Genomic DNA, 23,696 nt, shown 5'->3' with positions numbered 1-23,696 from the left:
TGAGTGATTTATTTAAACAGATTAATTCCATTAAAGCTAAAAGAGGGACCGGTAAGTACTAACAGCAGTGCAAAATAAATTTCTTATGGGGCAATTTCATGACAATTTGTTTCAAGCTAGTATACAATTAAAAAGAAGATCCCTAATAATTCACCAAGTGCATACACTGTTCTGTGTTTCCCAAGGAGAAAATTAATAGTATTAATTTCCATGATTCATTTATATTAAAGACATGAAAAAATAGAATCTAGTTTTTCTTTACTGGTTTAATGTAATAGTGTTTACTGGTTGTTCTGTAGTTAAGCAGAATAGTGTGAAAGAGTAAGTGATGTTACTGCATATTACTATGCACCAAGTATGCTGTGAGGTAAGTGGGGAAACAAATTTGTAATCACTTTAAGGAGGGCTCTCATCTAAGGCACTCCCAAAGGTACCATACTGCCATTATGTGATCAGTATAAGGTTAATATAATGTAATTAAAAATGATTAAAAAGATGGGTTCTAAGGGATAGATTTAATGAAAATACAGTATATGCCATGATACAATATTCCACAACAAGAAAGTAAATCTGTAGCAGTAAAAGTCTTCAATCTGATTTTCTCAATCTCACCATGCAGTTTGGTTTTGAGGCCACTGTCACCGGCCAAGTGACCAGGCTTGGCTCAAAATAAAAGAAACTTCCACAAGCAGTCTTCAAAGGCAAACAAAACTGGATTTATTGCCAAAAAATAGGGATAACAAAAAAAAACACTCATAGGAATACTCCAACGGGGAGTGGTTTTAGGGGAACAACAAAAATGTTAAGTATCATTCACACTTCATTCTTATCACATACACTCTCTCAAACATACCAGAAGGGTAGAGGGAAGTATTGGAGTATTTCACATTCAGAAAGAAAAAATAACAAGCACTCTGTCAAATACCCCTCCCCTTAAGAGCGAACCACAGTTTCAGACATCTTTTCTTCTATTTCAAAATCATATCTTGACAGATGGTCTTCATTAACATGCTCCCTTCCAGCCCTGTGCTTTACCTGGAAGCAATATGGCTGTAGAGCTAAGTACCATCTCATTATGCGAGCATTTTTATCTTTCATGCTATTTATCCAAATTAGAGGATGATGATCCGTAACCAAGCTAAACTGCCTGCCCAGCAAATAGTATCTGAGACTTTCTAAAACCCATTTTACTGCTAGGCACTCTTTTTCAATTGTACTATACCTTGTTTCTCTGGGAAACAATTTCCGGCTAATATAAAGAATTGGATGCTCCTCCCCTTCTTTCCCCTGATTAAGAACTGCTCCTAAACCTAATTCTGATGCATCCGTTTGTACAATAAAAGGTTTAGAAAAATCAGGACTACTTAGGACTGGTTCAGAACATAAAACCCTTTTTAAATTGTCAAATGCTACTTGACATTCATCTGTCCAATCTACCTGTTTTTTTTCTTCGATTTCTTAATTCTGTTAGAGGTGCTGCAATTTCTGAGAAATGTGGTATAAACCTGCGATAGTAACCAGCTAATCCACAAAAGATCTGACTTTTTTTCTTGGTAATAGGCACTGGCATTTCAGATACTGCTTTTACCTTTGAAATATCTGGCTTCACTTGGCCGTTTCCCACTATATATCCCAAGTACCTTGTCTCTGAAGTTCCTAACACACATTTCTGTGGATTGATGGTGAGACCTGCCCTAGCTATTTCCTCCAGCACCAATTCTAAGTTTTAGGTGGCTCTCCCAATCGGGGCTATAAATTACTACATCATCCAGATAGGCAGCAGCATAACCTAGATGACGTTGCAACAAATGATCCATCAAACGTTGGAATGTTGCTCGTGCCACATGTAACCCAAATGGCATCATTCTGAATTGGTAAAGGCCACGAGAGGTACAAAAGGCAGTTTTATATTTTGACCCCTCTTCTAAGGGAATTTGCCAATAGCCTTTAGTTAAATCCAAAGTAGATATAAATTTAGCTCCACCCAGTAAATTTAGTAATTCATCTATTCTTGGTATGGGGTATGTATCAAATTTTGAAATTTGATTTATTTCCCTGAAATCAACACAAAACCTGATTTCTCCATTCTTTTAGGTACTATAACTACTGAGGAGCACCAAGGACTAGTAGAAGGCTCAATTACTCCTAACGCTAGCATTTGCTCAATTTCCTTATCTACTATGGGTTGTATTTTTCAGGAATTGACTTACGTTTTGTCCTAATAGGGGAATGCTGTTCAGTATCTATCACATGCTGAATTACATCTGTTTTTCCCGGCAGATTGGTAAAAACGTGTAAATTTCATCAGCATTTGATCTAGATCAGTATGTTGCTTAGTCACAAGATTATTACCTCTTGGAATATCACAATTTAACCCTACATTTCCCAGTCGAGCATAAGCTTCTTCTGCCATATCCCTCTTTAATTCAGGCAAAATGGTCAAAGTCAGGTTTTGCTTTCTTTCCAACCAAGGTTTTAAAAGATTGATATAAAAGATTTTTTTCTTTGTTGCCGAAAGAGCAATTTCATAATCTACAGGCCCTACTTGTCTTACTACCTGATATGGGCCTTGCCATCTTGCCAGTAGCTTATTCTCTGAAGTAGGTAGCAACAGCAATACCTTTTCTCCTACCTTGAGCTGTCTTTCTCTTGCATGTCTATTGTACCATTTACTTTGATTGACTTGAGCCTGTTTCAGGTTTTCCTTAGCCAGCTTTGTATAACTAGCAATCTTTTCTTTCATATTGATGATATAGTCAATTACAGTATGTTGGTGGAGTCTGCAGTACCACCTTCCCAATTCTCCTTAATCAGATCTAATGGACCACGAGGCTGTCGACCATATAACATCTCAAATGGAGAAAATCCTGTAGATTCCTGAGGTACCTCTCGATAGGCAAATTGCAGGTAGGGCAACATCTTGTCCCACTGTTCAGGCTCTGTGTGGACATATTTTTTTAGCATACGCTTCAAAGTCTGATTCATTCTTTCCACCAGTCCATCTGTCTGAGGATGATAAGGGCTAGTCCTGATTGCTGAAATATCAAGCAGTTCATACAGTTCCTTTAACAAGGATGATGTGAAATTGGTACCTTGATCAGTTAAAATTTCCCTGGGTATACCCACCCGACTTCTCAAAGGAACAGCTTCTGGATATCTGGTCATATAATCAACAATGACTAATATATATTTATTACCCCTGGAACTGGGAGACAAAGGACCCACAATATCCATTGCAACTCTCTCAAAAGGGGTGTCTACCACAGGAATGGGAATTAAGTTATGTCAGTTTCTTGCTAATTTTGGTGCCACTAACTGACATTCTTTACAGGTCCTACAATGTTCAGCTACATCCTCGTGGATGTTTGGCCAAAAAAATCATTGTAATATTCTTGCCAAAGTCTTCTCTCCCCATGTGTCCTGCTAATGGAATTTCATGAGCTATTTTCAATATATTCTCTCTGAACACCTTTGGAACAACCAACTGCTTAATTTCTTTCGCCATTTTCGGATGTTTACAATATCCAGTGTTCTCATGGCCATTGGCATTGTTGTAACAGAAAGAATAAGGTTCTGGATCCCGAGATGAAGTTAAACAGATGAGTTTATTGCATGCAAGGAACAATAAAGCCGAAGTCTTGTTTCCCGCAAGAAACAACAAAACCAAAGTATTGTTCGATGTGCCGGTACAAACTTTTAGGTTATATAGTCCTTCCTTGCTGCTTCGGACATCATTCGGTGTTATGGTAAGGGGGGGGTCATGGCATTTGGCCAGTTAAGAGACCCTTGCCAAATGGTCAGTTTAAGATTACGCCCCCAGGGGGTTCCTAGCTCACATCTGGAATCCTTATCAGTTAACCCCCTTTCCTGCCATAAACCCCTGTTGCTTAGAAGTCTAATTTTCAGGCAGAACTGACTTAAGTTAACCCTTTTTACATCTTGTCTCTTACTTCAGCATGATTCAGCCAACCATTCAAATGTAGTCAGGTATGACTCAATATTATCCTCTGGCATCAGCCTCACCAGTTTCGGATCTCTCCACACAGGTGCAGGGCTAGGTTCTGCTTCCTTCAGAGCTTTCAGAATCTCATCCCACTCTGACACCATATGTCACCGGCCAAGTGACCAGGCTTGGCTCAAAAGAAAAGAAACTCCCACAAGCAGTCTTCAAATGCAAACAAAACTGGATTTATTGCCAAAAAAAATAGGGCTAACCAAAAAAAAAAAAAACCCTCACCACACCTTTCCTCCAAGGCACCCTCCTCCATACTGAGCTCTCCCAGTCCCTTTTATAGCCCCTCCTATCCCAGGGCCCTTCTCTCTTAAAGGGACTTGCTCATATCTGGTGGACAATTTTTAAACAAAGTACTTAATACAAATCAAGAGTAACCTGTAAAGTTTAACAAAGTCATGCAACAGCTTTTATATCTTTAAACCAAACAAATAATCATACATGAGTTATTTATAGATGGCCTAAATAATCTTTCCCTTTAAGATCAGCACTGCTAGTACTGCTGATGTGGCAGTGTGGGGAACTACAAACAGAAAGGTGACTGGTGGCCATGTTGTCCAACACAACACAATACTCCAACGGGGAACAACAAAAAGGGTAAGTATCATTCACACTTCATTGGTATCACATACACTCTCTCAAACATACCAGAAGGGTAGAGGGAAGTATTGGAGTATTTCACATTCAGAAAGAAAAAATAACAACCACTCTGTCACAGCCACATTAGACAACTCTGTTTTCTGTGCTGTTTTAAAGGCTCTACTGTTGACAACATTACTCTGACCACAATAAATGATGGGGCTTTCCCAGTTGGATATGACTTGACACAGTTCGACCTCTGTCTTGGTGTCAGTATTGTGAGGGACGACCTTGCAGTCTTGACTGGAAAAATTGATGATGAAAATGGCCAAATGATCATTATGGCCAAACTAAATGAGGTTCAATCAAGATAATATACATATAAATATGTATGCCTGTAATATACATATATAATATGTAATATACATATAAATATGCCAGCTCCTGTACAGCTCATTTCACCCCAACCACACTAAAAACTCTCTTCCTTTTTCACAGTTCCTTAGGTTACGACAATTATGCAGCGACGACATCGACTTCAAGAACCAAGCCCTCGAAATGTACTCATTTTTCATCAACAGAGGATACCCCAGCAGTGTGATTGACAGGGCCATTGCCCGAGCCAAAAACACCCCCCGGACCATCAACCCGATCAGGAACTCCCGCCGTAACAACCGCATTCCTTTGGTGCTTCCTTACCACCCTAACACACTTCCTATCCCCAGGACCATTAACCACAACTTTTCCATCTTACAGGATGATCCCTCCATTGGGGCCCTCTTTTCTGATCGCCCTATCATCTCATATCGCCGACCACCTAGTCTGCGTAACCTCCTTGTTCACAGCTCCCTTGACCGCCCTCAACAACCATCCACACCAGGCACTTTCCCTTGCAACAGAGCTCACTGTATCACCTGCAAGTACACAGCCACCACCACACTCATTCAAGGCCCCTCAGGACAATTCTGGATCACCCAGACAGCATCTTGTACCTCCAGCAACCTTATTTACTGTATCTCTTGCAGTAAATGCCCAGCCATCTACATTGGAGAAACAGGAAGGAGACTCGGAGACCACTTCAGAGAACATGTTAGGGCTGTGAAGATTAAAGATCTCTGCAAGTCCATAATTTCTCATTTCACCTCTGATGGCCATGACCACTCTAATCTCGCCGTCTCTGTTCTCAAAGATGGTTTTCCGAACTCATACATCAGAAAGACTACAGAAACCAAAATTATTCTGCAGCTAGGATCACACCTTCCCCCTTGTCTTAACGACAGACTACATTTCTTCTAAATTTTCTCCATTCATTGGAGGTTTCATTTCACACCTCTCTACACCTGTTCAGACTTCACACCTCTTGATTGGCCTCTCTTTCTGTCCCCTGCTCTTGTCTCTCGCTCCTCCTCTCTCCCAGCCTTTGTTCTCCCGCTACATTACCTTTGCTTACTGCGTTGTCTTTCTCACACCTGAAGAAGGCTCCATGGCCGAATCATTGTGTTTTCTTTCTTCTTTTTTTTCAGCATGGAATAAACCTATTACTTGTTCTAATGTGTATATATACTTCTTATTTTCCATGTGTTGTTTGGTGAAGGAAATTACACAGATACATTTTTTTATGAACATATGCTTTGCTCTTTTAAGGGTATTTTACATTTTTTTCAAGTTTGACCTCATTTTAGTTTAATTGTTATGTGGAATTATTTCATTCCCAAATAATTTACATATGCGCATTAATATTTCCACTTTCTGTTAATATATGTTTTTAAAAATCTAGTAATCAATTTATTAATATGATATTGAAAATAAAGGAGTAAAGCAATACTAAATATTACTGTAGAACTAATACTGTTCAACTTTTATCGCTAATAACTACAATGAAGTGATTGAACTATAACTGTTTGTGTTGTTAATAACAAAAATCATTTGATTTATTTGATGTATATGTCATATTGATTTTGATTAATTGTTTGTAATTGAATACATTGAGAACAATCTACAAATTGAAGTTTGAGAACACTTGAGAACAGTGATGCTAATTTTGTAACTACTAATTTCCCTGTTAATAGCTGAAATTAAAATATATTTTTAAGCAAATATCTCAGATGAAGGTGTGATTTGTTTGAATAATTCTGAGCACCAGTGTAATGCCAATACAACAACCATATTACTACTTCCTCCCATGTTAACTTTGTGAAGGGACTCGATTTTAAGTTTAATTATTATTTATTGCTTTAGTTTGAAGGAAAGTAAATGATTATCACACAGTTGTAAGACGTTACTGCTCTCTTAATTGAAAAGTTTAGAACAGTTGTCCTTGGAATTGAGATTGCCTGACTCGGATTGCCAGGGTGAAGATGTCCTCCAGGCCAGTAGGGGTCAGCAATAAATTCGGTTAAGACTTTGTAGTCTATCATAGTTTAACTATATCGGTATGATAACAACATGGAACAATGTCGGAGGATAGACGCTGGAGCAGTTCAGAGTCCTCCGGTTAAAGTTCTATCCAGGCAACTCCGGGAAGCGCGCATGGTCCCGGGTCGAAGCGGCAGGACTCTGTTTGCCGTGAAGAGACAAGGGGTTGGGACTGCTACCCCACTGCTTATCTCCGTGGTGTGGATGCAAGGAACAGTGCTGGCGGTGCAGCAGACTGGGTGTATTTCTGTAACGCTGCTGGACGAGACGGGGACCTTCACTGTCACTGGAGTGGACAGCGTTCCCAAAGGAAGACCTTGTCCTGTCCAAGGTACGGCAGTATCAAGTAAACACAGTACTTCACATTGCACATTGAAATATAATTGGTTTTAACTATAATTTAAAAAAGTTTCTGATCATGATTTGTTTAAGAAAAAAACGTTCTTTAGCAGATCCTCTGAAAAGCACAACCGAAGGCATTGTACTCGGACCTTAAATCTATTGTATTTACCTTTGTTCTTGACGGTAAATACAAAAAATACTAACTCAAAAAATGAACAAGTCTTGAGTCCATTATCTTTCTCACTGGTAGCTTCTCTGAATTTAATCCAAAGAGGAAAAACAAGATACATGCCCTGTCTTAAAGGTGCATTCTGACAAGTAAAAACCTTTTTAGTTTCAACAGCGAAGACAACTACAAGGGATCTGATCCAGTTAATGATCCTAATTTGGTTCAGCTAATGACATTTTTCTGTATCAACAGTGACACGAGAATCAGAGATTAGATGTGGGAACTCCTTCGATGTGTATTTAAATCTCAAAATGAGAAACAAATGTTTACACAAAGGCTGGTGTAAAAGGCTGATGGAATAGGAGAACTACAGTATTAGTTATGCAATGAAAAATAATTACAACAGAGGTTTGTGAAGTATGGTATTTAATAAATGTTTTCCCATTAGACAACCATCTCGAAATGTGTTAGCTACAATCTTTAGTTCTAAATCCTATTTTTACAGAAAATTCACTTTTTTTAACATTTAATAGTTCTCATTTAATGTTGATTATAAGAAAAAATGCAGCATTTTAGGTTCAGAACTGCATAATTTTGATTCTTAATTGGTTGATTGATTGTAATAACAGTTTTGTCCCAGCCTTTAACTAACAATGATAGGCTGATGTTTCAACACAAGATACAAGTACAGTAGGCTCTATGAATTTAAAATTATGGGAAAACCCCAAAGTACAGATTGCAGTTAATTTAAAAGGGCTACAATGCTGAAAGATACTTCTCACTTGGAGTGTTTGAGTGACATGGGTTTTATTGTGTAAACTGGGACTACTAGGCAGACTGCACTCCATCAGTTTTCTCAAAGGCTATGATAATGCAAGTCGTTAATTCATATAAGTACGTCATAGTAGTCAGAACAAACATTCAGCACAGAGAAGCGAAAAACAGTATGGTCTGCTTTCCCTCCAGCAAGTCCATGAGACACAGTGATGGTTGGAAAGGAGATCTTCTGCAGACATTTTTTAAAGGGCTCAAATGCAGGTGACCAAGCAGTAAAGGATGCAGGTTTTCACAGGACAAAGTGGAAGGAGCATCTCCAGTTGAGTATCTGAGGTTCATGTTCTGTGGTGAACGTCTTGGGTTCATTACCCTAGGCCTAGCTTAACATGGCAGTTTGGAAGGCTTTTTCAGTGCCAGACAGACAGACAGAGTTACCAATGTAGGTATTGAGGTACAGAGGAAATATGGCAGGTTTATATATTAGGTGACAACTTTGTATAACACCCCAAAATGAATGCTACACTTTCTTTTATACCATTTTTATACCAGATGTTTTCAAGGAACATCTGAGGGGATAGCCATACAGAAACCTGGAAACTTAGAACTTTGATCATATCTCTTGCAGCTTGAACCATGTGTTGCTTTATCTTTAAAGCCAATGTGTCCTCACCTCGTTGGTCTTCTTTCCAGGTAAGTATGTGATGGTGATGGGAACTATACAGTCCTGCAGCCCAGAGCCTGTCCTTCATGCTGTGAAGATGGCAGACTTGTCTGAGAACCCTGTGCATAGGAAAATGTGGAGAGCTGAAGTGGAGGACCTGCAGCAGAATCTTCCATAAACACAGGTCTGTTACCTGCTTCAAATGACACTCTGATCTGAAGAAACTATGAATTTCACCAATACACAAGTGGAGCTAGTACCTTTTTGTTTTAATGGGATGTTCTTAATCCCATTAAATATCTACAGATGAGAGTACTGTAATTGATTATTCAGATGAGTAAAAAAAAATACTTTTCAGGACCACTTGACCTTCAATGTTTTTGTTACTTCTTATGTGAGTTTACTGAAAACTAAGGCTTTTTACCTTAAGTTATTAACTAAACCATTTTGGTCTTCAGCATTTCTGGGCAGATTCTTAAATGTTTTTAATTTTCTTTCAGTAATGTACTGTTTATGTTTATTGACCATAAATGAAAAGCACAGCACTAATCTAAATGAAAAATTAAAATGGTATATACATTGTCCTGCAATAAATAAGTACTGTAAATTGAATACATGGAAGTTAAAAAGAAATGTATATGTTGTGCCATAAGCTATGTTTTATAATCATTTATATTAATGGAAATACACATCAAAACAAGTTTTCTAACAATTCATTCACGTTTTAGACATTAAGTTAAATTACACTTTTTGAAAGATAAAGAGCAGAGCACAAAGCTGTTGCTGCTACTGTCACTCTGGTATATGCAATCATCTGAAAAGCAATAATCTCTGTTATATCCCTTGTATTCTGCCATTTTACTTTAGTGTTCTCTATTTCCCGTTGAGGGCTCTGGTAATTCTACAAGGATCCCTCAGATTTGTGACCACTGACAGATGAGATTTCTCTTGTTTGCAATACAGCATTAGGTTCCATATCAAGGTAGCTTGGATGCTCCAATTAATGTAGATTTGTGATGTGATCCATACATAATTGTAATTTTGTAACCACTCTTAAGTTGGCAAAAAAGTTTAAATGTGATGTTTTCAGTATCATGGTCTGTGATAGCAGATGTTTTGTTTGTCTATATCATTGCTGGAGCTGCTTGATGAGTGGAATTCCTGGACCTACTGTATGTTCCATGCAATCATCTTCCTAAACCAATTGTTCTAAAACACCTGAACTTTCAGTCTATTCACTGCAGCATTTGGTAAAATCAGCTTCTAAATAGATTGGGTTAGTTAACAATTTTTAAAAAAGGTTGAGTTGTGCTAGATGCTTGCAGTAACATTAAATTTAAAGCACTGTTATTTGTGTAACGGGACCCGAGATCTGTGACTCCAAGCCTAGTTCTAAGGGACAAGAAGACATAGGCTTCAAACGCAGTGATTGTAGCCTGTCCACATGACTGTACCAGGACATGAGGGGATGCCACGCAGACACAGTCCACTATTGTACAGAATGGTTTAATAATCAAGACACTGGATTTATTTCAGAAAGTCTAAATGAACCATAGTCTATCATTGTACGTGTGAACAAAGAGGAAATGAATTGAGCTGGATACTATTAATATTACAGATCACTGAAGTCCCTTTTATTTACACTACAGAGCAGCACACTGAGCTCTACTGTCTGCACATAAAGTAGATGTGTGCTGGTAATAATCTATGGAAGTGCTGTGTAGAATATCTGTACATGAAACCAGACCTCAGTGAAGTTGTATTAAAGAGAAGACTGAAGGTACAGTCTACACACAGTAAAGCACAAAAATGAGCTGGACCACATCTAGCACAGAATAGGAAATAAAATAGCAACAGCAAAGAGAGAAAATGGGCATGCTTGTGTCACAGCAGTTTGTCATTTTGAGTACTCTTTCAGGTAAGAGCAGCGTCTGTTTACAGCACAAACAGCAGCAGCTGGGAGCCTCTAGTACTGTACATTTGTAAGAATACAGTCCAGTAGTTTAAGTAATAATCACAGCACACATTGAGAAGAGACCTACTTCCTTCCTTTTATTTTCCCAGATGGGAAATTTGATTTGTAAACAAATAAAAGGTATAACAAAATAGACTTAACTCCACATAAATCTGTTAACTAATAAAATATATCCTTGTATAAATGAGAAAGAACATGTAAGAAAAAAATAAAATGCAAAAATTGTAAATATTCCGTTTATTTTTATATAGCGCCTTTCACAACAAGGTTGCCCCAGGGTGCTTAGCAATACAATTGACAATACATTTTGTCAATACAGAACAGAAGACAACGGAGGAGAGGAACCAAAAACTCCTTAGTAAGGAGAGAAAAAACCTCTAGGGGTCCAAGGTCAATTGGTTGCCCAACCCCTTTGGGCATGCTAACATTATATAATTTGAAAAAGGAAATGATGAGGGTATTAATCCATCCAGCCATCATGTCTTCTGTGTGCAGATCTCTGTAGACCAGTAAATTCCTTCTAATCGATAGCTATATCCACAATGTCCTTCGTGGATCCATGGCAATGATGCAGCATCCAACTCAGATGGTACCCAGCCCGGGCACTATCCAGACATGTGGGGAGGAGAATAGGATAGTTTGGTCAGAACAGATGTATCTACCTGGTGGGCCAACATAGAGGCACACAATGGTATGTACAGCAGCACCAGCAGCCATGGTTGCAGCAGGCTGTAATGTAAGGTGTGAGTAGACTAGGCTGAAGTAATAGGTCTTCAGTCTGGATTTGAATACTGAGATTGACTCGACATCCTGAATATGGGGTGGGAGACTGTTCCCCATAAGCTAGGGGACCTGTAACTAAAGGCTTTACTGCCAACTGTTATTTTATTAATTCCTGGAATATGAAGAAGATCTGCATTCTGAGATCAAAGCAGGCGACTTGGATGGTAAACATTAATAAGTTCCATTAGATAGACATGTGCCTGACCTCTGAGAGCCTTGTAAGTAAGTAGAAGGATTTTGAAGTCTGCCCTATACCTGACAGGAAGCCAATGAAGAGAGCTAAGTATGGGGGTTATATGGTCGTACTTTCTGCTCCTAGTAACAGTTCTAGCTGCTGCTTTGTGAATTTGCTGTAAGGTGTTGAAAGAGTGATGGGTGCTTCCTGATAGTAGGGCATTGCGGTAGTCTAACCTGCTTTATACAAGAGTGTGTTTTACTTTCTGTGTCTTGAGTGGAGAGAAACTGCCTTAGTTTTGCAATATTTCTTAGCTGTAGGAAGCATGTTTTCAATATTGTTTTAACATGAGAGTTAAATGAGTGCCTTGTGTCTAATATGACACCTAGGTTACGTGATGGGTCTTTGAGGCAAATTTTTAAATCCTCTTGAGTTAAGTGCTGAAGTTATAGTAGTCCTATCAGTATTGTTGCCTCCGAACAACAGAACAGAGTTGAGTAACCAAAGGTTTTCACACATCCAAGTCTTTAGTTAATTAATGCAATTAACTAAAGTGATAATAGAAGAGTTGTCATTTGGTGTAAACGAAATGTATATTTGAGTGTCATCAGCATATGAATGAAAGTTAATATTATGTTTTTGTATTATCCTACCTAGCGGCAGCATGTAGAGAGAGAACAATATTGGTTCCAGCACTGATCCCTGTGGTACCCCAAATTGAACTGGTGACATTGATGAAGCAGTACAATTATTAGATATTTGAACCGTTATAATGAAAATGGTTACTTAAATATGATGTAAACCACTTAAGGATGGTTCCAGATAAGCCAACCTCAAACTCAAGCCTGTGTAACAAAACAGAGTGGTCAACCGTGTCAAAGGCAGTACTAAGATCTAAAATCACAAGCACTGCTGCATTCCCTGCGTCAGTAGCTAACAGAATATCATTTACGACTCTTGTTAATGTGGTTTCAGTGCTGTGGCCTGGGCGGAAACCAGACTGGAATTTCTGAAGTACATTATTTGAGTCCAGATATGATTGAAGTTAGGCCACAACTATTTTCTCAAGAATTTTAGATAGAAATGGGACGTTTGAGACAGGCCTGTAGTTGTTAAGAACTTGTGGATCCAAATTTGACTTCTTAAGGAGTGCTACCTTAAATTGATCCGGTACAACGCCTGATATAAGGGACATATTCATCATACTAATTATAGGTCCTGCCAGTATTTCAAGGGAATCTTTGACTATTTGAGTGGGGATGGGATCTAGCGGACAGGTGGTTGTCTTAATTAGTTTTTTGAGTTCTTGTTCATTAACTAATTGAAAAACACTAAAGAGGTGCACATATTGTTTCTGTACCAGACTTCTTTGTGGCTTTTGATTGATTGTGTTTGAAGTCTGATGGTGTTAATTTTATTGTTAAAGAAGTTCATGAAATCGTCACTACTAAAGTTAGATTGTACTTTAGAATTGGCCCTATTTGTAAGATTAGCTATTCTCTTAAATAGGTAGCGAGGGTTATTTTTATTGGTATACATTGTTCAAAGTAAGTTGCTTAATAGCCATGTTAATAAAAGGTACATTTCTTCTATTGCATTCTGTTACCCTTGAATCTGGGTAGTCTAAATCAATGCCCTGATGGAAGGAGTTCCAATCCCCTTTGGAAGGGGTGGTCATGACAGTCAGTGATTATATTGGCCTTCCACACTATGTGTTTGACTGTCAGTCACTCATACAACTTTAAATCAAACTAGCATGTACAGTCAGTAAAGAGACTGTACTCCTGTTCTGAATGTGGAAAGATTAATACTGTTCTTTAATCTTAAAAGTACACCAGGACCTTTTACACTGGGGAGACATCACACTCAGTTTGCGACTGAGAAATTGAAGATCTCCAAATCTCTGTTGGAGAAACATTTCAAGTAATCAAATGAGAAATGTTTGAGTAATTTAATGACTAATATGTAAATATATTTTAAAAAAGAAACATGTATTACATATATTTGTGATTTCAGATACTGCCATACTGATATCAAGAGAATATTTTAAATGATAACACTGATGATCTTAATCTCAAAACACCTGAGATTGAGAGTGATTATTTTAAAAGTAAATTTCACATACTACTGAAGAAAGATATAAGATGTGAAGAAGGGGTTAACTGATTCCTTTCTGCACAAGGACTGGACTTCTTGTGACACAAGACATTCCAGGCTTAGAGTTATGGCAGGAAAGGGGGATAACTGATAAGGATTCCAGATGCCAGCTAGAAACCCCCCTTCCCAAGGAAGGAAACCTAACTCTGACCATTTGGCCAAACTCTGTGAACTGTCAGAACACCATGACCTCCCCCCATTACCATGGTAACGAGCTACGTCAGAAGCGGCAGAAAAGGGCTATATAAACTGGAAGTTTTGTACCGGTACTCGGAACAATACTTCAGTTTTGTTGTTCCTTGCATGCAATAAAAACTCGCTGTTTAACTTCATCTCGGGATCCAGAACATATTTGTCTGTTACAACACTACTTTATTAATTTTGGCAGCTGAGACAAGATTTGTTTCTAATATTCAATACTTCCAGCAAGTGTTTTCAATGCAAATTATATATTTTTAACTTTAAAGATCATTGATGTAATTATAGATAATTAAGCTACGTTCCACAGTCTTTGCAAAGCCTGAGATTCAGATTTGTTTCTTTCCTTGCCAAGTATTTTCCCAAAAAAGACTCAGCAACCAAAATGTCATTTCTTCTTTCTACTTTTCAGTGTGGAATTAACTTTAATACTTGTTCCTATGCAGACAGTTCAAGGTGATGCCGCTCCCTCAATTGAACCTGTTGATGAGATGCTGCACTCGACATCACACGACCAGCAGCTTCGCACTGTGAGAATGCAACAAAATGGACAGAATCTATACCGACTGATGGAGTCTGTATGACATCACCTAGCTGGATGTGGTTCACTCTATAACTGTGGAGCGTGAGTTTTTATGAAAAGACTAGTTATCTGACTGTCAAAGTTTACATGCTGCATTTTCTGTAAATGGACGTATTAAGCAAAATAAAGCTAAGTGGCACCTTTCTCGCACATTTGCGTCCGTCTGCCAATATGTCAGATCCTGTCAAGACTTTTCAAACCCAATTTGCCACTGTTATGGAGATTCTTCTCAGGGTAGCAGTTTGCAAAATTTCAGAAATTGTCAAGGGCTGCTTTGCAGATTTCCAAATCAAAATTGCTGAAAGCCAGAAAGAAAACAAGGTCCTGAAGAAGCAATTATAGTTCTGTGAGAAATCACGGGAGGAGAAACAGAGGCTGTTAAGTTATAATTGAAGTGGAGTTTATGACATTTTAGGTAACTACCAAAATAAGATGTGGTATTTTCATCTTGACTACCAAGATATATCAATCTGTATTTTACTATTGTAATTCTAAGAAAGGGCTGTAAGTAGGCTCCTGAACAAAGGCAGATCTGTTGCTTGACTGTACTGTATATTAAAGGTTTGTTAAAGTACTTATACTAAATCTATATCTTTACAAAGAACCGTGTGTGAGCCAGGTTTGTGTGCTGTCTATCCATCTGACATTTTAGTAAATGCTGAGTAATTTTCAGCACACACTAATCAAGGTAATCTGTAGTATTGTGAACAGCATTCATTTCCAAAGTCTACACTTGTGCTTCATGAATTGGAGAACCACAAATGAGAACAGAATAAGGATAGAAAATAGATACATCTATCCTGGTACCATGGCACTGACTTTTTTATGTTATTCCCTAAAAAAACTTAAAGTAGAAAAGCAGATAATAGTGAATAGCACTCCAGTGACAAAAAGTGAAAAAGATCAAAGATAAAAGTTTACAGTCAAGCATATAATTAGGTGTAGAGCTAAAATAACATTTTTACATTTTTTTCTCTTGCCCTGTCTTTCTTTTAGGAGATTTTCTCTAGGACACTAAGCCTCAATTGATTTGCATTTCAAAGCAGTGCACTGTATTAGAAGCTGTTTAAGCAAATTAAAGAGGAGGATGCTGGGTTTAATAAACTTTAATTTTCAAAACTTTGAAATGTAGGAAGAATGTGATTTTACTGTGTTAATCACCTTTTTTCCTAAAAAAGGGGCAATAAATATTTATGCTTACCCGAAATGGGGAAATTGTTGTTAACTTGTTGTGTTCAGATTGTTCAAGCATGGCTAAACATGTAAAATAAAACCCCAAACCAAAAGCTGACAATTTATACTTTTTGCTTCATTTTAACCTTTTGATCTGAAATAAAAATGTAATACATTTCAAAAATTACAAATTTCACTTTACTGTCCCAATACTTTGCTTTCATGAGGGAAAAAAATCCTGCAAGAATTAAATTTAATGAGGGGTGTGGTCAATGAAAATGTGTGATTAAATTAATAAGGGCTCTGTTGAATTATTAATGAGGAGTTCTTGCCAATGACTTTACATTAGCCAATCAAAGTGTTTGATTGGTCAGCTTTTAAGAGCCCCACCAATGTGTTACACTGGTGAAAAGTGTAGATATTCTATTCTGATTGGTTGAAATACATGTACATGCCTCCCAAACATGACACTAGGGGGAGTGTCTTCATGATTGAGATTAATTTTAGTCCAATCAGAAATGGCAATCTCCAAACTCTTCTGTGGGTGAGATGGTTAATTATAAGGAACTTTAATGATATTTATACATAAACATTTGACTCATTAGAATTCATTAGCATAACTTTCAATTTGAATAACTAATTAAAATGTAAATGCTACCCTTTCTTCTGTTTCCTTGAAAATCAAAACTTGCTGTTTGAAACAAATGATTTAATACATTTGTACTGCAATTTATTTTTATTCAGTACAGAGTAAACATTACATTTGTTTAAAAGAAAACAATGAAAAATACAGTTCTAGTGAAAACAATGTTGCAAATAATGTTTTGCAACATAGTGTCTCAGTCACAGCCTTTGAAGAGGTGGATGATGTTATAATGACTTCTAGCCATTTTGAGTTGGCATCCACTATGACCAACACCATCTGTCCTATCACCACTGGTCCAGGGGCAGCCATGACCACAGTTTTGCAGGCATCTCTCAGGGGTGCATGCCTTGTACCAGCTTGTGGCATTTTGTACACACCTTTACCACCTGCACTACTTGATTGTTCAGACAAGGACACTTCATATAACTTCTTGCCAGTTTTCATGTGCATCATACCTAGATTATATTTTTTTCACTACTTTTGCCTGAATGTCGAAGTTATGGCCATCATGCACTCTAACAGAATCATCAAGTTTGAGCTCTGTAAAAGAGCTTGCTCCTCTGTCATAGTAGCATTTTTGTTTACCTTTTCCCTTTCTTTATGTTTGTACATTTCTTTATCCTTCAATTCCACCATCAAGTAGTTCTAGTAATCTGGTTCTTAGTTTTCTGTTAAACAGCATTTCTGCTGGTGACCAACTGTGTTTGAGTGGTGCTGCTCTGTAATTTAGTAATGCAACGTATAGGTCAGTTTTGGAATCCTTTGCCTTTTTTATCAGCAGCTTCACAATCTTGACACTGTTCTCTACAAGACCATTGGACTGAGGATAACATGGACTGGAGGTTACATGTCTGAATTCATATCTGAACTGTGGCCCATTGTCGGTCATCAGGAATGCCATGTCATCAGGAATGCCATGTCGTGCAATGAAAGATTTGATCAAGTTATCACTTGTTCGGCTGTAGTGTCTTAACAATGCTATCTCTGGGTAGTGAGAGTAGTAGTCCAGTGCTAACACGTAGTTCTTGCCGTCTGTTGCAAAGAGATCAAAACCTATTTTACTCTAAAGACCCACTGGAGTGCACTTTTCCACCCACACTGGCTGTTTTCTTTGCCCACACCTGTACTTCTGACAACCCGATAGCTTTCTCTATGTCTGCTTCATATTGGGCCAGAATAACACAGCTTTTGCCTGTCTTTTTTCCATCCCTAAGTGGCCCTCATGTACTTTTAACAGCATGTTTTTTTTCTAATACTTTTGGAATCGCAGTTCTTGACCCTTTGAAGAGTACCCCATCCAGAACAGATAATTCATCTCTGTACTGTACATATGGTGAAGTGACAGCATGAGCAGACCAGCCTTGTGTAATGGCATGTATTACTTTTTGCAGTACTTCATTCTCTGCTGTTGCTCTTGCTATTACAGTACACATTTAAACGGACATGGGGCACTGTTTCCTGATCAAATTAACATGTATAATTTCATCCTGTTCTATGTTTTCTGTTTGTACTGTCTCGTTAAATGCTCTCGATAATGTGTCTGCTACTGTCAATTCCTTACCTGGTCTGTACTCTAGATTTAATTCATATTTCTGTTTGCTCATTGACTGGTGTGTGTTGCTAAATTAGGTATAAATTTGCCTACATAATTCACCATGCCTAGAAATCTCTGTATACCTTTGTCTGTAGGTGTTGGCATGTTCTTTATTGCTGTTACTTTACTCTGATCTGTCTGCAAGCTCTTGTGTGTGAGTTTTTCACCTAAGAAGGTTATTTCCGTTCTTCTAAATTGGCATTTGTCTCTGTTTAATTTCAAACCATTTTTCCAGGTGACCATTTTTTCTCTAACGCTTGTTTCAGTCTGGCATCATGTTCCTCGATTGTTTCTCCCCACACCAGAACGTCATCAATGTACACTTTCGTTCTGGGTACGCAATCGAAAATTTGCTGCACCATCCTGTGAAAAACCTTGGGTGCGGAGCATAATCCAAATGGCAACCTTTTAAAACAGTACCTCCCGAAAGGCGTGTTGAATGTGCACAGCCGTGCACTGACCCTATCAAGAGCGACCTGCCAGAATCGTGCAGATGCGTCTGTTTTAGAGAAATACTTAGCGCGTGCTGTATCCCCTAAGATTTCTCCCCTTGTGGGCAACTGAAAGTGTTCCCTTTTAACATATTTGTTCAGCTCTTTAGGACCTATACACAACCTTAACGAGCCGTCTTTTATCTCTTGCGAGTGCACTCATTCAGTTGGCTCTTCTACCTTGTCAATGATATCTAAGGTTTCTAACCTTTTAAGCTCATCTTAAACATAGCCTGTCTCTCAATGCAAGCAGTACTTTTCTTGGTGCATGTATTACCGGCTTGTTTGGCTTTTCTAACTCAATTCTGTGCTGTAGCCTTAGCTTTCTGATGCCATTAAATACATGAATGTATGTATCCTCAACATTCACTACATTTGTGTCAGTTACATCATCCACCATATGCACACGTTTTACCAAACATATTACACGTTTTCAAGATTTGTTACCTTTTACAATCACAAATGGCACCATGTGTGTTTCTCCCTCAATGTTTAGCCTTAACATACAAGTACCAACAGTGGGAATTGCTTCACCGCTGTAAGCCCCGAGTTTCACCTTTTTTTTTGTATTTACGATAGGTTTTACCTCTAGCCGTGACAGTTCAGTGTTTGGTATGATATTGACTTGAGCGCCCGTGTCCAGTTTGAATGTGATGTCAGTCCCATTGACCTTGTAAATAGCAGTCCAATCTTCCTCTTTCCCTGTAGCGTGAACTGTTCCTACGAACAAGTCCCCTGCCACGTTGCTGGAGTTGCTTTCTGCATCGACACTGCATATCTTCCTAGGACTCCAGCAGACTCTTGTGAAGTGATTTTTTCCCCCTGCAGTTCCTGTAGTTCTTCCTGAAGGCTGGGCACTGGCGTTTCTGTCCTTTCTGCTCTCCTTTTCTGTTTTATTTCTCTTTTTGTAGATCTTGTACACCATTTCATGGGGCAGGTTCCCATCCATGGAGTTCATTCTGGTCTGGGTCACTTCTCTGGCCTGGCACACCTGAATTGCCTTGTTAAGGGTCAGCTCTGTCTCGCCGAGCAGTTTCTCTCTTAGCCCCATGTCTCTCACTCCTATAACAATTCTGTCGTGTATCAATGAGTCAGCTAGAGTCCCAAAGTTACAGGTCTGGCTTTTTAGTTTCAAGTCCATGATAAACTCCTCTATCGCCTCAGTTTCGCTTTGTACTCTGCTGTTGAAAACATATCTCTCGAATGTCTCATTCTTTTTGGGAGTACAAAAGGACTGAAACTTCTCTAAGACCAGTTGTATTACCACACAAGTTTCACTCCTGGTACCATGTGTTATCGTCCGTCGCGATAAATATACTGTAAGTCCAACACAACCAAGTTGTTGAAAACTTACTTCTTTTATTGTGTGTTCCACCAGACATACTGTACATTATCTGTCTCCTACCAGTTGTTTTCCCGCACTCTCTTACACGTGATACAATTCAAGCACTGGATGCTATTGCACTTTTACAATATACCACAAATCCCCGGACGTTTCTCGATAAGAGTAGGGAGTTATCCCGGTGTCCGGCCAAATTTTCCCCCCTCGGCCTTACGTGGCCTCCAAATTGTCTCCATGTATTGCACTTGGCCTGTGAATGGACTGGTGCCCCGTCCAGTGTGTACCCTGCCTTGCGCTCGTTTTTTGCTGGATAGGCTCCGGCTTCTCGTGACACTGTATGCACTGTATGGTAAAAAGCGGTTTGGCAAATGGCATGACATTGTATTTATTTTTTAATAATTAACTCTTTCATTTATATAGTGCTTTTCATCCCAAAGGGCATTAACATTTCCAATAAACACCTACACATTGTGATCATCGATTATAATGTCAAAATTACATCAGTGAATATGTGTATGTCATTCATTTTTACATTCAATGTTGCATTATGTTGTCAGACCTTTGGCTTGTGAGGCATGAGATTTAGAACAGTAAGCATTTATATCTTGACATAATATCTTGACTTTCCTGAATTAATTTAAATTTAAAGATCGTGTTCTAAGTAGAAGATGTGTATTTAAGCTTATCAAAAGATGCTGGTGTAGGTTTTCTTCAGGAAATTTTACTGTACCATTTTTTAAATATGACCCTCTGAACATGGCATGAGAGAATGCATTGGCAAATAGTGATTGCACTTTCTGCTTTATTGCTGTGGCCCTCCCTCCTGATTACAAAATTGTCTCACAATTCTGACACTGAGGTGTGAGAGACAATGTGACAGACTGTCAAAATCCTGAAGTACAAGAAATTTTACTGTACCGTTTTTTAAATATGACCCTGTAAATATGGCATGTGAGGATTTATAGTCAACAAAATAGGGCACCTTCTGCTGATTTGCTTTGTCCCTCCTTCCTCATTACCAAAACATATTAATATTCCACCACTAAGGTAAAAAGACATTTTTCATTCAGAAAGTAAGACAATGACAAATCACAATGAATTGCAGTTAGCCTGTCCTGATCTTGGTTTTCTATATACTTTAGCATGCCATGTTCAGAATGTCACAATGCAGAAATGCAACAGTGAAGTGTCATAATTACAAATGTACATGAGTGATTTTGTGCCTCTTACCTTAGTGTCAGTATTTATAATCAGGAGGGAGGGCCATAGCAATACAGCAGAAAGTGCGATCACCGTTTGCCATGTCTTCTCACATGATGTGTTCAGGGAGTCGTATTTTAAAAACGGTACAGTAAAATTTCTTGTACTTCAGGATTTTGACAGTCTGTCACATTGTCTCTCACACCTCAGTGTCAGAATTGTGAGACAATTTTGTAATCAGGAGGGAGGGCCACAGCAATAAAGCAGAAAGTGCAATCACTATTTGCCAATGCATTCTCTCATGCCATGTTCAGAGGATCATATTTTAAAAATGGTACAGAAAAATTTCCTGAAGTTCAAGATTTTGACAGTCTGTCCCATTGTCTCTCACATCTCGGTGTCAGAATTGTGAGATGATCTTATAATCAAGAGGCAGGGCCATAGCAATAAGAAGAAAGTGCGATCACCCTTTGCTCATCCTCAGTTAACCATATATTCTCATATGCCATGTTCTAAATGTTCCATTTAATACTTCTATATTAAAATGTCTTGTAAAATGCAAGAATTTGAGACTTTTAATGATCAGAAGGCAAGGTCGTGGCAAATATGCAGAAAGTGCCAGTGAATTCACGTTTTGCCTTTGTCTTATTTACTCGTTTTCTAACATGCCAGTTTGTGCTATTGTGAGTTTTGATAGTCGTGATAGTAAAACCTATTTTTTTAAAACGGGTTACACTAAATTTAATTAATAGGATTTCCCATTTAACTCTATTTACTGTTTTGATTTCAAATATAGAAATAGTGTGATGAAACCTGATGTGTTATGTGGCTAGAACAAGAATGGAAACACACTGTTCTTAAACAACTATGAATGCTGTTTAATAAGTACTGTACGTACTGACATGCTCCACCACACAAGCAACGGATTTTACTAATATATATTTAAATACATTTTACTCACGAGATAAAAACATTTTGGAAGATACTGATGAAATTTATTAGTTACGGTAATAATAATAATTACTCAAGCCACATCTTAGCGAGGGGGTTTAGAAAGAGGCTGGTGTAAGTAAACAGAATGTATTTCAATCACGTGACTTACTGCAATAGTTAAGTGGGACACAGGAAGTATTTATTTTCCTCTTTAGAAATTGTTGATATCATTAAGGCTATCCGAAGGCACTGTTTTTTAACTTTTCCCCAGCTTTGATTAGTGTTGTAATTCGACAAAAGAAACAAACGTTCGAAGTTAAAAACAAAACTGTGTAGCTTTTCTTTGGGTATTCTTTTCCTGAAGTTCCTGTTACCGTGTCATTTTCTGGATAACGTCGAGTTTACACAAGAGGGTTTGTACCGTTTTTTACTTTTTAATATTCGTTATTCGTTTTCTTAGAAAAATAAGGTTAACACAATAAAGGCTTCATTATAAAGGAAGTGTTGTGTAACGCGGATCTTTAGGGAAATGAAGTTAAATTGACGCATTATATTTTTAGAATAAGTTTCTTACGGTTATATTTCCATTATTAAATACATGCGATGTGACTAAAACGTTGTTTTTCTTAATTTGTATAACTTACATTTTTGTTATTCTTTTTCTTTTAAGATGAGGACCGGGGAAGTTTTTTGCGTTGTTCTTTGTCAAGCCTGTTGATTACATTTATACGAAAATATTGTAGAAGGTCACACCTTTTTATTGTTTTCCAGATTGAGATACTTAATTGTGTTTATTTTAAAATTCTCAAGGTAACATAACTGTAATGATGCTCTAAACTAGGGCCTATGCGAAGTTGACGGTATTGCTAAAAACGTTAGTTTGTACACAAAGGTGACAAGACAGGTTGCAACCAAAAGGACGCCATTTGGCCCATCTTGTTCATGTTAGTTTAGAATAAGCAAATTTAAAATGTAGTCAAGAACTTTCTTAGAAGAGCCGGATACAGAGTTTGGACCTGAAACATCTGGTGGGAAGTGTGTTACAGACACACACAACTCTTTGTGTAAAGATGCATTTCCTCTTCACCATTCTAAATGATTCCTTTTTAATTTCCACTCTGTTTCCTTGTTTCAGTATGGAGTGTGAAATAGTCCTCTGGATTAACCCTGTCTGTGAATCTTTGGATTTATTATATGTTATACTTCGCATATTATTCTTCTTCTCAGTCTTCTTTGCTCTAAACTGAAGAGAATCAGCTCTCTTAACCTGTATCATATATGACTGTTCCCAAAAACCAAGAAAAATTGTTGTTGGTCGTCTTAGTTCACTTTGTTCTTGATCAGACTTAATCTTATTGTGGTATAGTGACCAAAGCTAAACACAATATTTGAATTTAGGGCTTTCTGGTGCTTTGTAAAGCTTTCGGTGATTTCCCCTGGATTTAAATTCCAAACCTATTGCTACAGTATGTACTCAGACATTCTTTTGGC

The 23,696-nt window shown here is 38.0% G+C and overlaps 2 protein-coding genes across 3 annotated transcripts in view; both read left to right on the top strand.

The window, feature by feature from the left end:
* Positions 1-7,032: 7,032 nt before the first annotated feature.
* rmi2 (RecQ mediated genome instability 2) lies at positions 7,033-16,183 on the top strand. The gene is made up of 3 exons (XM_088936743.1): positions 7,033-7,337; positions 8,985-9,139; positions 14,690-16,183. Exons 1-2 carry the CDS (start codon positions 7,037-7,039, stop codon positions 9,131-9,133), a joined length of 450 nt encoding a protein of 149 aa, XP_088792869.1. The 5' UTR covers positions 7,033-7,036; the 3' UTR covers positions 9,134-9,139; positions 14,690-16,183.
* litaf (lipopolysaccharide-induced TNF factor) overlaps positions 14,800-23,696 on the top strand; it is a 21,191-nt gene continuing 12,294 nt past the window's right edge. The window contains exon 1 of one of the 2 annotated variants that reach the window (XM_088936742.1): positions 14,800-14,868. The gene's annotated coding sequence lies outside the window, so the exon portion shown is untranslated. Of the gene's footprint in view, positions 14,869-22,367; positions 22,619-23,696 lie in introns of those variants that run through there. The other variant, XM_088936741.1, reaches the window with a different exon arrangement.

Source organism: Atractosteus spatula, chromosome 18 (genome assembly GCF_055471065.1).
Source record: "Atractosteus spatula isolate fAtrSpa1 chromosome 18, fAtrSpa1.hap1, whole genome shotgun sequence".
Taxonomy (NCBI): Eukaryota; Metazoa; Chordata; class Actinopteri; order Semionotiformes; family Lepisosteidae; genus Atractosteus; species Atractosteus spatula.
Note: the sequence above shows the minus strand (reverse complement) of the source record. Positions and strands in the feature narration are given on the sequence as shown.